General features: G+C 32.4%; 2 protein-coding genes across 2 annotated transcripts; one reads left to right on the top strand and one right to left on the bottom strand.

The window, feature by feature from the left end:
* Positions 1-1,151: 1,151 nt before the first annotated feature.
* Positions 1,152-6,568, top strand: LOC112737607 (diacylglycerol kinase 5). The gene is made up of 13 exons (XM_025787574.3): positions 1,152-1,302; positions 1,607-1,821; positions 1,972-2,094; positions 2,357-2,485; positions 2,786-2,871; positions 3,020-3,143; positions 3,481-3,529; positions 4,190-4,272; positions 4,419-4,486; positions 4,754-4,828; positions 4,956-5,043; positions 5,282-5,398; positions 6,097-6,568. The coding sequence occupies exons 2-13, from the start codon at positions 1,612-1,614 to the stop codon at positions 6,421-6,423; spliced, it is 1,479 nt and encodes a 492-aa protein (XP_025643359.1). The 5' UTR covers positions 1,152-1,302; positions 1,607-1,611; the 3' UTR covers positions 6,424-6,568.
* Positions 6,569-7,439: 871 nt separating this feature from the next.
* On the bottom strand, positions 7,440-11,866 carry LOC112737609 (protein THYLAKOID FORMATION1, chloroplastic). The gene is made up of 5 exons (XM_025787575.3): positions 11,383-11,866; positions 10,115-10,382; positions 9,309-9,525; positions 8,709-8,824; positions 7,440-8,113 (listed from the first exon to the last, which is right to left on the bottom strand). Exons 1-5 carry the CDS (start codon positions 11,588-11,590, stop codon positions 8,017-8,019), a joined length of 906 nt encoding a protein of 301 aa, XP_025643360.1. The 5' UTR covers positions 11,591-11,866; the 3' UTR covers positions 7,440-8,016.
* Between the last annotated feature and the right edge of the window lie 1,734 nt (positions 11,867-13,600).

Genomic DNA, 13,600 nt, shown 5'->3' on the forward strand with positions numbered 1-13,600 from the left:
GGTTGGGTATCTGGTGGGTTGGGTTATATATATATAGCCAGTAACCCTGAAAAAAATCCGACCGATTTTGGCGGTTCACCAGTTAACCACCGATTCGGTCAGTTCTTAGTTTGGTTTTTTGCTGAACGGTTTTACACCCAAACTGAACCGACCAAATGACCGATTTCTGGTTAATTCGGTTGAATCGGCCGATCCGATTCGATTTTCAGAACATTGACAACAACAACGAAAGGAAATCTAAGAACTCGAATACGAGGTACACATAGTACACTTATATGGAATTTAAAAAATATATTATAATCAAATCGAACCTAGCGATTACTTTTCACGAATTTAAAAAAATATATTATAATCAATATCGGACGGTTTGATTTGATTTCCGCAAAATAAAAAAATATACCTATATGAAAATCGGACGGTCCGATTAGCCAAGCCAAAAATTAAAATTTTTTTTTTCGCACAAATCAGACCGTTCGATTAGTGGGCCAAATTTTGTTAACAAAAAAATCAAATGGTCCGTTTTTTTTCACCATATTTTAAAAAAAGATGTCCTACATCCATGTCTAGCACCCTCGTTTTTTATATCTACGCACAACACATATAGTCTTGACATATCTAAAAAAATAAACCACACTAAGACAAGTAGATCCATCTCTGCATCATAATATAAAATTATTAAACCTCATCCTAATTTTAGCTTAAATTTAAATTGAGTGTAATCTTTTAAGAGAGAGCCAAATCTACCATCTAATCCAAGTTTTTGATAGATTGAGTCGCTGCTTCAGTGATCTCATATAACTTTCCATGTGACTTCATAGAATCATAGACTTTTTGTAAAACTTACGGCCGACAGGAGATTATGTTTTTAGATTGAAAATGTTTAGTAATTAAAGAAAAATAATAAAAAACAATCATAATTTGTCTTATTTAACATTCATTAATTGTTGCTATAATTAATAAATACTAAATAAAGTAAGTTCTAGTTTTTTTTTTTTTCCTACCATTACCGTTTTAGATTGAGTTGTAGAAACTGAAAATTTGTTTTTGGTGTAAGAAGGCCAGGTCCCAGATCCCAAAACACAAGATCCCCATTTCTGATTTCTTTTTGCAAAAACTAATTATTTTTATATAAAAAAAATTAGCAAGTGAGCTCTCTCCCACGTGCCATCCTTCTTTCCTTTACGTGTTCTGAACACTTGTATAGTTGTATCTCTTATTTTCTTTTCATCCATCTCAGCATTTCTCAGATCTCCTCCCCACAATTTCCATCTTTAACATCAGCTTACACTCATCACTCAATTAGTAATCTCTCTCACTTCTCTCTAAAACAACACTCATTGTTATCAATAGATTCATTTAATTTTGCACATCTTAATTTTCTATTGTTCTCATCATGGAATTTAATTTGATAATCACGTATATGTGTCCCCATAACTATTATTCATCATAGAATCCAAGAATGATTATACGATATTTCAACTTTCACGCGTCGCATTCAATATTAGTAATTATGTCTAAATCAATTCCTTTTTCTTTTCTCTTTTTTAGTTAAATTATTTATTTATCAATATCTGAGCTCCTTACGTAGTATTGGACCTGCATGCAGCAATAATGTCTTCAAAAGACTCAAACTTGTTGAACAACTTTAATATTCCGGATTACATTCTCGTGCCGGAATCCAAAACTCAAAGCATTGAAGTCGGTAACGATCATGATTCGGTGCCAAAGTCTCCGGTTCTTGTTTTTATTAACTCCAGGAGCGGTGGACAACTCGGAGGGGAACTCTTGAAAACATACAGAACTCTTCTTAATGAGAAACAGGTAAATTTTTTATGACTTGTGTTATTTGTAATGTCTCATTAGCTTTATATACGAGACAAAATAAGTATATAAAATATTTCACGATTGTTAGTTAAATGTTCAATTGAAGTTTGTAATCTTAAGTTTATATATATGATTTTCATTTCTCAGGTTTTTGATTTGGGGGAAAATGCTCCTGATAAGGTGCTGCATTCAATCTATGCTAAGTTGGAAAATCTCAAGGTCCAGGGTGACCAATTTGCCATGAAGATTATGGAGAGGCTGAAGTTAATTGTGAGTTTGTGATTAATAATGTTTTTTGAGTAATAATATTTGTATTCGCTCTTTTTCGCATAAAGGGAACTGACTCACCCTTCTTTTCTATTGGATGAGGTTTAGGGTCTACACCAAATAAATCAAATAGTAAAAGATTGAGGGGGAAAAAAGGAAAAAGAAAAAAAAATGAATACAGAAAATGGTTAAACTTATTTATAAAAAGGTAAATTTTATATGGATATGTTCCTTTTCGAGTTTATGATATGTGCATTGACTTTAGGTTGCAGGAGGTGATGGAACAGCAGGGTGGTTACTTGGAGTTGTTTGTGATCTCAAATTATCTCATCCACCACCAATAGCCACAGTTCCCTTGGGCACAGGGAATAATCTTCCTTTTGCATTTGGTTGGGTAGGAAAACTTTAGTAACATTTAAGTGATTTTTTATTTTTATTTTATTTTTTCTATGAAACTCTGCACTAGATTTAATGCATTATACTATAGTTTAAGCGTTAAAACATTTTATTCTGCTACTGCAGTTTCCTTATTACTTTTTGTGTTCTTTCCTGAGCAATTTTTTTTCTTGGTTTGATATATGCTATGCATTAAGTAGTTGCTAAGATTATTGTTTTCATAAAAGTTATCAAAAACTTAGAGAGGAAGAAAAAATAAATGATGAAGCTAGCACATACTTTTTTTGCTTCATTACAGGGGAAGAAGAACCCCGGGACGGATCAAAACTCAGTTGAGCAATTTTTAGATCAAGTCATGAAGGCTAAGGAAATGACAATAGACAAGTAATGAGTTTTGGAACTATATTCTACAACTTCTAAGTCAAGATCTCTATTCAATTTTTATGTTTTAAGTAAAGATCTCTATGCAATTCTTGCATATAATTCTTCTACAAAACTCTGATTGCTCATGCTTGTTGAATGTTTCCTTAAGCTGGCATATCGTCATGAGAATGAGAGCTCCTAAAGAAGGTTCCTGTGATCCAATTCCGCCGCTCGAGTTACCGCATTCTTTGCATGCATTCCAGCGTGTATCTGCGGGAGATGAACTTAATGTGGTAAGAAATAAGTCACTTTTTCTGCTACATATTACGTCTGATTCACTGTTCTGCTTTAAGAATTTAAACCAATGATATTTTCTTAATTTTAATTTAATTTGGAATAGTTAGTTACACATAGGTTGTAATTAACTTCGTAGGGCTGGAAATTATTTAATTGGACAATCAAGGATGTGAACCTAATTACTATTACTATGCTACAAACAAGCAGAACAAATTTTGTATAGATTTTGTGCACTTTACTGCTTGGTTTTAATATCTTGTCCATGTTCTGTTATTGTTTTAATTTTGAGTTGTCTTATTTCCTACTTAGTCATTCTTTCTAATTTCTTTTCAGGAAGGTTACCACACTTTCCGTGGAGGGTTTTGGAATTACTTTAGCATGGGTGTGTAAAAAGAAGTCACTCCTTGGTTCTTCTGTGCTTGAACTTTATGTTGCGCACCGCACAAATCCATTTTGCATTTTTTTGGAATAATTAGTTGTTCTAGTTTGAACTTATTGCCAAATTCAAATTTAATTTGTTTCCAATCCTTTGGTAGCATCTAGTTTATGTGCTATCAAATTATGACGATTATTTACAGGGGTAATGCTTCAAATTAGTCCCTAAGAAAATTTAGTCGAATACTTTAATTCTCAACCAATTTTATTCACCAAATTACTCACTAACCTTTTATTTTGACAGACAAATCAATTCTCGTGTCAAATTTTGGTAAAAAGTTGGATAAATCAATCTCTATTATTATTTAATAAAGACATGATAGTTCTTAAACAAGTTTTAAATTCTTAAATCAATCCTTTCATATAGATGGACATTCTGATGCAGGGACTGGTCTGTCTAATGAAATAAAAGTTTGAAGACTAATTTGATGATTAAAATTTGTTGAGGTCTAACATGTTTACTATACATCTCTTAGAGATTGATATGAGGTATTACTTTTAGTGTCTTAGATGAGCTGAAAGTTGTGACATATGTAACATGATGGAAACAACTTACTTTTGTTCTGTTTTGATTCAATAATCTAAAATAACTGGACTATTGAAATAGGCATGGATGCTCAAGTGTCCTATGCATTTCATTCTGAACGAAAGATGAATCCTGAAAAATTCAAGAACCAGTTGGTTAATCAGGTATGTTATTGTTCCTTCAGCAACTATAAACAATCTGCAGTTGGTTGTTTTAATTTAATTTGGACCAGAGAGAATGTTCTCATCCCATTTTTTCTTTTTCCCTCCAAAAAATCTGATAGTTGTTTTGATTTTGATCTACATGTTAGAGTACTTATGCTAAGCTTGGATGCTCACAAGGATGGTTTTTTGCTTCCTTATTCCATCCTGCTGACAGGTCAGTTCATTAAAATTGGAAAAAAAAAGGACTTTTCTTTTATGTAAATTTCGCGAATGTCTATTGTAAATTTATGTAAATTCATGAAAACTTAACAACTGTAACATGATAGATTGATAGTTAACTTGGCTCTCCTTACAATTGGTGCTGTAGCTGTAGGATAGGCCTTTAACTAACTAGTAGGCAATCTTGATTTGGTTTTAAATTTTATGATTGCGGCTTGCTGTTCTTTGGTTTGAAATTAATATGATTTGATTTTCAATGCAGGAACATAGCGCAACTTGCGAAAGTAAAAATTATCCGAAGGCGTGGTAAATGGGAAGACCTACCTATACCTCCCTAGTAAGTCATTTTCTATACTAGATGATCAAGTGCAAATTTTAACTTTGCCAAATATCAAATTTAGTATACACAATATATCTGCTTATCACTTTAGTCCTTTTGTCACTCTTTCCAATTTTATATGCAGCATCAGGTCAATTGTGTGTCTTAACTTGCCCAGTTTTTCTGGTGGATTGAATCCATGGGGTACACCGAATCAGAAAAAGCTTGAACAGGTAAATTTCATATGTTAGTGAAATATTTTTCTCTGGTCAAATTTTAAGGTACTGGTTTACTAGCATATATTATTCCTCTATATTCTTCTGTCATTGTTACTTGTTATGTAATTTTGGATCAATGTTACTCTCATATTACAAGTATTCAAATACATTAATCTAAGATTACATTAATTTATTTAGTTAAGTTCTCTTTCTCCCGTAAATTCTTAATCTCATTTTGTTGTTTGGAATACAGAGAGATTTGACACCACCATTTGTGGATGATGGCCTTTTAGAGGTTGTTGGTTTTAGAGATGCATGGCATGGCCTTGTTTTGCTTGCTCCAAAAGGACATGGAACTCGTCTTGCTCAGGTATGTGTGTGATATTTGATATCCACACCTTTTGTTTTATTTTATTTTTTTTGTGATTTTTTATTAGTTTAATTATTTTGTTAGTCCCTATAATTTCACCAAATTTGCAATTAGGTTCTTATACTTTTTTTTTTCTTTCAATTAAATCTCTCCACTACTTTTAATTTTGTAATTAGGTGATTTCTGTGTCAAAAAGTTAAAATTAATAAAACATTCCTCTCAATTTTTTTGTCAAAGATTTAATTAGGGTCTTAAGTGTGAGTACCTTTAATTTACGGAGAAATATTGCATTAACTTTAACATTTTTTCACTGGTAGTGACCTAATTACAAAATTAAAAGCAATGTAAAGACCTAATTGAAAAGAAAAAAAAAACGAAACATAATTGCAAATTTAATAAAACTAGAAAGACAGAATAATTAAGCTTTTTTATTCTTTGATGCTGCCTTTTCCTTGCATTGTAGTTGAATATAGTATAGGGAAGAGTTTCAAGTATACCAAAAATACCGGCGTTTCACTTGTTTTAACTGTTGATCTAAATTATAAAAAATATATATAATATATATTAATTGAAATCAACGGTTAAAACAACTAGAACACCAATATTCCCGGTACACTTGAAATTTGTCCTATGGTATAACTATAAGTACCACAGTACTTAATTAAAGTTCAATTTAAAAAATGATGTTTTGGTGTTAGGCGCATAGAATCAGGTTTGAGTTCCACAAAGGCACAGCAGATCACACATTCATGAGGATCGACGGGGAGCCGTGGAAGCAACCTCTCCCAGTTGATGATGACACCGTTGTGGTGGAGATTTCTCACCATGGCCAGGTTAACATGCTTGCCACTGAAACGTGCAAGTCTAAGAGTGTGAATGATCCTTTATCACCGCGCCACACTGATGATGCGGAGGAAGATGACAGCGACGAGGATGAACACTCTACAGGAGAGGAGTTTCGGAAGTTTGGTGCAGCAGACACTTTTAGAATTCCAGATGATGTTGATATTTCTCACCTTAGTTAGGTCACTCACTATATTAAAGAGATTCTTCTAGTGTTAGTAATTCATATTTAACCCCTTCCAACTAGAGGTATGCTCATTCATTCTTACAGTAATTTGTTTGATCATAAGAGCATGGATTGAAATTAAATAATTCCTTCATTCTTAACTCTGGTACTAACAAAAGAAAGTAGGAAATGTCAATTTTGTTTTATGATTTTTATAAAACAATAATTAAAATACAGTACTAAGAGAGAAACATATATCATTAATTAGTCAATTACCAAAATGGACATCATTATATAACCTGATTAGATGAAGATGAAAGGAACATAATATAAAAGGAATCTATTTTCTTTTAAGAAAGGACAAGTGAACTAAACCATATCTGAGAGCACATAAATATAAGAGTAAAACTCTTTGTCGACTCCTGACTTTTTTTTTTATTTAGACAATTCACACTTTAACGATTGGAAAATAATAATCTGTCCCTTATTCCTTATTCTTTCTTTTTGTTAGATGTATAAGCCCTTTTACGAGAATTTCTAACAAAAAGTGGTAGAAAATACTTTCGCGTGATGTTAGCTTGTATAATTTGGCATTCACCTGTTCTATATGAATGATAACTATTTGATTAGAATTGTTTATTGCCTATACAGTCATGAAAGTCATGAAAATGACGTTGTAGAGGAATGATAACTATTTGATTGGGACATTATTTTGATTATATAGGAGCTAAACAGTCTCAATCAAATAGTTATTATTCACGTAGGACTGATGAAGACCAGATCATACAAGTTACGCCACATGTAAACATTTTCCGTCATCTTTTGCCGAAAGTTCTCACAGAAGGGCTTATACGTCTAATGAAACGGAAGGATAAGAAGCGGATTATCATTTTCCAATCGTTAAAGTGCAGGTTGTCTAAATTTAAAAAAGATAGAGGCCGGAAAGGGGTTTTACCCTAAATATAATGGCTACCTCACAAGCACTGGTTAGTCTGAGCCTAATGATTGTAAGCACTGGTTACCCATGAAATATAAGATGAACTGAAACACCAAACTATTTTATTAACCAAAATACATGCCTTAAGGAATGCATTAATTTGAAAGCTACAAAATACATCTTTGACTGGGTGTGTATGTAAAAAGAAATACATGTAATGATGTAAGAAATGGCAATAATAAACTTCCCATTTTGGTCCCTAACGAAAATTTTGAAGAACAAGTTAGTAACTCATGATTTAGAAGTCTTTCTATATTAGTCCCTCTATACAGAAATAGTAAGGACATATAAAGGGTACTGAAGTACTAACATATCCCTCTTTTTGAATGGGGAGGGTCTGAGGAACCATATACAGAGACTTCTAAGTCTTAAAGATACTACTTTATCCAAAATTTTCTATAGGGACCAGGATAGGGTTTATAGTCTCGAGAGGTGTGACAAAACAAGGATTTAGATGGACCACCATTAAGATTGCACCAAATACGGTATGTAATACCAAGATGATTATTCAATAATGCCCATGAACAACAAAAACCAAGTCAAGAATAAAAAAAATCGTCACTTGATGATCAATTCAGGAGAACACCCCCCCCCCCCCCTTTTCTTCCCAAATCACTTCAGGGCAGAAATTTGCTGTTGTCCCAAACATTTTGTGATGGCCTCATTTGCCTTTTGTGGTTCAGACCTTTCTTCTCTCTTCTTCTTCTCCCTGAGGCAAAGTATCATTTCAAAGAGTCAAAATCTTGCTGAGAAAACAAGCAAGTTATGGACTTATGGTTACAAACATTTAGGTTCAGGAACCTAAGGACTTGACTGGTGAAAATTTAAGGGTGTCAAATGCAGGGTACTGGAAAATTTTTTGAGCAGACAGTGGGGAAACAAATTGGTGTCAAAAGGTAAAATGACCTGAATATGGTATATTAACCACAAAAATCAAATTTCAGCCAGATACTATCAATAAATTACCAACCAACTTTGTAATGCCTTCTTTTCTCAAATTAAGAATAAAAAGTTGCATTTGGCTCAAAACTAAAAAAATTAGTAAATAGGCTATGCAACACAACCTTGAATTTCAAGTAAAAGTTAATACCATTGTTCTTAGTAAAGTTGCTTTCGGAGTTAGTGATCTCTATGTTAATTTTTTTTTAAAAGAAAAAAAGACCGAATAAAGTATTGTATTGTTTTTCCATTTTATTTTTTTTATATATTTTCAAGATACTGTGTTGAGTCATAAATAACAAGCACATGAGAAGGGAGAGAAGGAGACTAGGAGAGTTTAATGGCATTTCAAATGGTCTAATTACCTGTCAACATATTCCCTTAGCAGCTCTTTAGCTTGAACCAACTTGGAAAGTAGATTACGATACACATCCAAGTCCCGATCAACACTTCTTTTGTTAACATTTAAAGCTGCACAAAGCTGTAAGATTGACACCAGAAATTAATTGATAAGAAGTCCTGCAAAAAAAAATACTGAGGTAGAAAATTGTCAAATCATCCTATCCTATAATATTGCTTATTTTCATTTTTACCTATGATTTTGGTGCCTATAAAGTCAATGTCATAAATGGTTACTACAAACAAAGGATTATGTTCATTCAAAGTCACAAGGTAATGCAATAATTTCACTAGAAGCAAAATAGTGAAAATAAATTTTAAATATATGTAAAGAAAACAAAAAGGTAATAACCTGACAAGTGCTTGAACTAAGTGAGAAAGAGATCATGATCTAATACAGTAAGGCAAGAAGGCTTCTATATTTCTTGAAAGTGTAGTTTTCTAGAGTTAGTATCAGAACTAGATATGATATAGGGTAAACTTCAAAGTAAAACCTTACTAATAAACAATTAATTTTTGAAAGTTTGAAATTAACATCTCTTTGTGCTTCAACTTAGCTGGCCAACCTTTTCCAAAATTGTTGGTTCCATTGCATTTGCCAATTCAAGAAGGCGAAAGAGGCCAATTGCAAAGAAGCGACTATAGCTAAAATTCCCCTTTGCTCCAGCTCTTTCTGCAATATCCTTTAGTATTCCCTCAACTTCTCCTTCTCTGGATGAAAACTCAATCAGGGAGGTTGAGTTTTGAGCCCGTGCCCATTCTTCCAACTTCTGTGCATCTGCTCTGTAGATGGGCAAAATAAAATATTATTTGATGTAAGATGAAATCACAGGTGCAATTTATACCAGACCTATGAAAATTAAAAAACAAATAAATAAATAATGCCTACACAATTGCTATTTGTTCCTGCTAAAAAGGTGTTCCATCAGGTACATTTCCTAAGTGTAACTGTTTAATCAAGTTGTCCTTAGGCAAATAACTCTTATTTATCAATAAGTGGATTAATATTTTTTAAAACTAGTTTCCATTTCACAACAATGATCGAGGACATATTGAACCGTCTTAATCTTAAAATAATAATTTAAGCACCAAGTATGAGTGTCAACCAGCCAGTAGATCCAATTAAGCGATTTTCAAAATCAAGCAGCAAGGAGCATCTGTATTTTGCAACTTCTGCCTGAATTGATTTTGATGCCAAGTTCATGTTTGGAAGCTCCAAAATGTCCACTGGACACCGTTAGATTCTTGGTCAGTCAAGGTAACACCGTATCCAGCAGCATATAGTAGTTAGTCTTCATAAAGCAGAAAGACCGTAGTAGAAATAGTAAGAGAAAAAGAAATCAAGAAAAGCAGAAGCACTCATTCTTCTAACCTGTATCGTTCTGGATCTTCCTTCAATGCATTAATGTATGCCTGGAAGATAGCATCCCGATCCTCATCACTAGGATACCCTTCCATGAGTTGATCATATACAGTGACAAAGCCAAGAGCAAATACAGGGTCATACTGGTATGATCTCTTGTATCTCATCAAATGATGCTGGACAATCAGCTCCTGCAACACACTGTTGTAGATACTAGGGATTGGTCGTTTATAGGCTTTAAGGAAACCTAACTTTGTCTCCGAAACAGTTGGAATATCTGCAGATCAAGAACATAAACAACCAATGACTTACTAGTAACCATTTATAACATTTATAAGAAGAAATCTAATGTGGAATCATACCACCATTTTTACTCACAAAATAGAGCACAATTACCTAGCAACTAGAAATCAAGCTCCCAACTCCAGAGGAGTATGATCATATCTCATTTATTCAGATATCTAACAAATGATGCCCTTAACATAGAAATCTATTCATTTCAGAAACTAGTTTGGTTTGCATTTACATTTTCTGATTTCATTTTTGGTATTTTCTGTTTTCAAGATTTTGCGAAGAAAAAAGAAAAGATGGGAAGTGAAAATAGAAACAAAATTTTATTCATTTCACTTCTTTCTCATCCTCCTTCACAAAATCCTGATAATGAAAGCAGAAAATGAAAACGGAAAATAAAAACGCATATGAAACACACCCTAAATCTCTCGCTGACTATATTAGAGAAACACATTCAATTATGCAAGAAAGAGCTACACTGAGTACTTGAAGCTAAAAGCTGGCATCAATCTAGAAAAAAGTCCCAGTCAAATCATATTTTGACCATGTTTTTACATAAGGCCTCAACAATCAATCACCTTCATTGTCTAGAATTGAAACTCTTAAGACCAAGATTCAACATTTGAGGTATTTCAGTAATCTAAAAGTCTCAAATACAATTTTACAATATTAAAATACTAGTAAAAACAATCCCTTTGACTCTAACTCAGTTATTCCAAACCCCAAACACCAAATCCCAAAAACAAACAAAGGATATTATTTCATAAGCACATAATTTCAATGAAGATACCCCAAGTTACCAACTTCACAAGTTTCGTTGATGTTAGTCCCAAAATTAGACAATTAAGCAATCCCTGAAAGAAAAGAACTATATTCAACTTCGAATCCTTTATACAAAACATAAACTGCCCAATTTTTTGAAAGCTCAAACAATTTCAGAACTCTGAGGAAGTTCTTAATTTCATTCAATTTTTCCCCAAACAAACCTGAGAGGGAAGAGGAACACCGAACAATCACTCTGGAAGCGGAATCGGAAGCTCGAACGGCAACATATAGTAGCGAGAAATTCGGTCCCAATCGGAAAGAATCGGAATTGGTTCCCAAAAAACGAGTAGACGAAGAGAGGGAAAGGTTCTTCCTCTGCGAGCACTGTGAAAGAGTAGAGAGAGAGAAAGAAGAAGTAACAGCGGCCATTGGTGGAAAGTGGAAGAGAGAAGAAAAAGAAAGGTGGCAGAGTGTGGTGGTTGCCGGAATCAGAAGTTTTCCGGCGACTGCATTGCTCGTTGAAAATGGAAGTGTGTGTTGGGAATTTGTGGCTTTTTCTTTTATATATATATATATATATATATATATATTGTGAATTACAGAGAAAAGAGAAAAACAAAGAAGAAAGGCTTATCCAGATTGTGACACCCTAATTTTTTCTCAATCATTTTTAACCACCAATCACCAATGCTATAAATATTTCACATTCTCTTTTTTTTTTTTTAATGTATATATTGTAATAAAATTTGTTAATGTAATAAAATTAAAAGATTTTACATTGAATAAATTGAATTAAATAAGTAGACGAAAGATTTTACATTGTTAATGTAATGAAATTAACTCGTATTTTAAAATTAATTTTTTTATTATTAACATTATGTGAAAAATATATTTATAATTTATATAATTATTTTTTAAAAGAAAAAAAAATATGACAGCTACAAATCAAAATTGAACAAATTGTGACTGATAACTTGTTGGTTAGTCAAGTGTTGCTTCTCTTATCAGATCTTGTGATCGATTTTCTCTCTTCATAGTGACTGGAAACGGTGTATTGAGGAGGTTGGTTTCGTTTTGGATGTGGCATCCTTCGTTGTCTTCTTTGAATTTGAGAAGTGAAAGAAAGAGTTTCAGTTGTTTCATATGTGACTTGTCCTTTAACATTTTCGATGAGTATCTTCTTAATGCCACAAGCCCAAAATTTTCATCCTTTTATTCCCTTATAACTAAACGAGTATTTATAATGAAAATACAATTATATTATATGTATACTAAAAATTAACTTGTATTGAATATACTAAACTATAATATAAACATTGAAAATAATAAAAAAAATACATATTTATATACAAATATATAATGAATAATTTAGTACTTGAATTTTAGTATCTACATAGCATTTTTAAATTGACATTATAATTTTTCATCCAATAAAAAACATTTAAAAGATTAACTTCTTATTGGGTGATCAATTTGTTAGTATCACAACGAGACTGAAAATTTTAAATAATATGCAAGAAATGATTCTATAATTATGTGGCTTGTGCATATATGGAAGCATGAAATTCAATGGAGCTAAAGGTCCTTTTTTGTTTGAGACGAAAAGTCCTTTTTAAGGAGGTAATAATATTACAAAATCTAGTTATAATCAAACATGTTTAACGTAATAATTAAACTAAAAAATTCAACTCAAAGTATATTGTGATTGAAACATTAGATACCTCAGTTTGACTATAATCTAAAACTCTTAACTTCTTTTAAAAAAAATGTAAGATCAAGGAATTCAATATGATAATAGATTTTTTGTAAGTTTAATTAGTACATGAGCAGGTATCCAAACACTTGATTAAGGGCGACAAATTTATGAACAGTTATGTGTTTCTAGTTATTTTGATCTTTTAATTGGTAAAACACTTATTAGTCTTTATGCTAGGAATTAGGGGTGTTTGCGGTGCGATTTGGTTCGATTTTTTTACCGAGACCATCCGAACCAAACCAAACCAATTAAATTCGGTTTGGTTTGCTTCAGTTCGTTCGGTTTTTCAATCCATTCAAAAAAAATACTACTGTTTATGCATCCCGCAGCTGCTTGTACCATCTCAAAAGTAAAAAATAATTACCTCACTTCGTTCCATTAACGAAAGATACTTGATCACAGCATTATGCCAACAGGCAGTGATAGTTCTCAACATGCTCACCAACAATGAACAAATACATTGAACAATTAGAAGCAATTTTCCTAAACAAATACATTGAACAGTGAACCACAGAACCAATTTCCCTAAACAAATAGTCAAATACATTGAAAGAAGCAATTTTCCTAATGAAATAAATATACACATTCATAAGCTAAAACCCCCAAATACAACAATTAGAACCTAGAACCCTAACAATAAAAAACACACCTTCTTTAACAATCAGAACCTAGAACCCTAACAA

This window comes from Arachis hypogaea, chromosome 13, assembly GCF_003086295.3.
Source record: "Arachis hypogaea cultivar Tifrunner chromosome 13, arahy.Tifrunner.gnm2.J5K5, whole genome shotgun sequence".
Lineage (NCBI taxonomy): Eukaryota > Viridiplantae > Streptophyta > Magnoliopsida > Fabales > Fabaceae > Arachis > Arachis hypogaea.

What these genes read in the sequence shown, in the direction of transcription:
- LOC112737607 (XM_025787574.3), top strand. Translation starts at nt 1,612, where the DNA reads ATGTCTTCAAAAGACTCAAACTTGTTGAACAACTTTAATATTCCGGAT. An exon ending in GACCTACCTATACCTCCCTA is followed by an intron (nt 4,829 to 4,955) that starts GTAAGTCATTTT and finishes TTTTATATGCAG; the next exon opens with CATCAGGTCAATTGTGTGTC. An exon ending in ATGGAACTCGTCTTGCTCAG is followed by an intron (nt 5,399 to 6,096) that starts GTATGTGTGTGA and finishes TTTTGGTGTTAG; the next exon opens with GCGCATAGAATCAGGTTTGA.
- LOC112737609 (XM_025787575.3), bottom strand. Translation starts at nt 11,590, where the DNA reads ATGGCCGCTGTTACTTCTTCTTTCTCTCTCTCTACTCTTTCACAGTGC. An exon ending in GTGTTCCTCTTCCCTCTCAG is followed by an intron (nt 10,383 to 11,382) that starts GTTTGTTTGGGG and finishes CTTGATCTGCAG; the next exon opens with ATATTCCAACTGTTTCGGAG. An exon ending in GAAGATCCAGAACGATACAG is followed by an intron (nt 9,526 to 10,114) that starts GTTAGAAGAATG and finishes GCCCATCTACAG; the next exon opens with AGCAGATGCACAGAAGTTGG.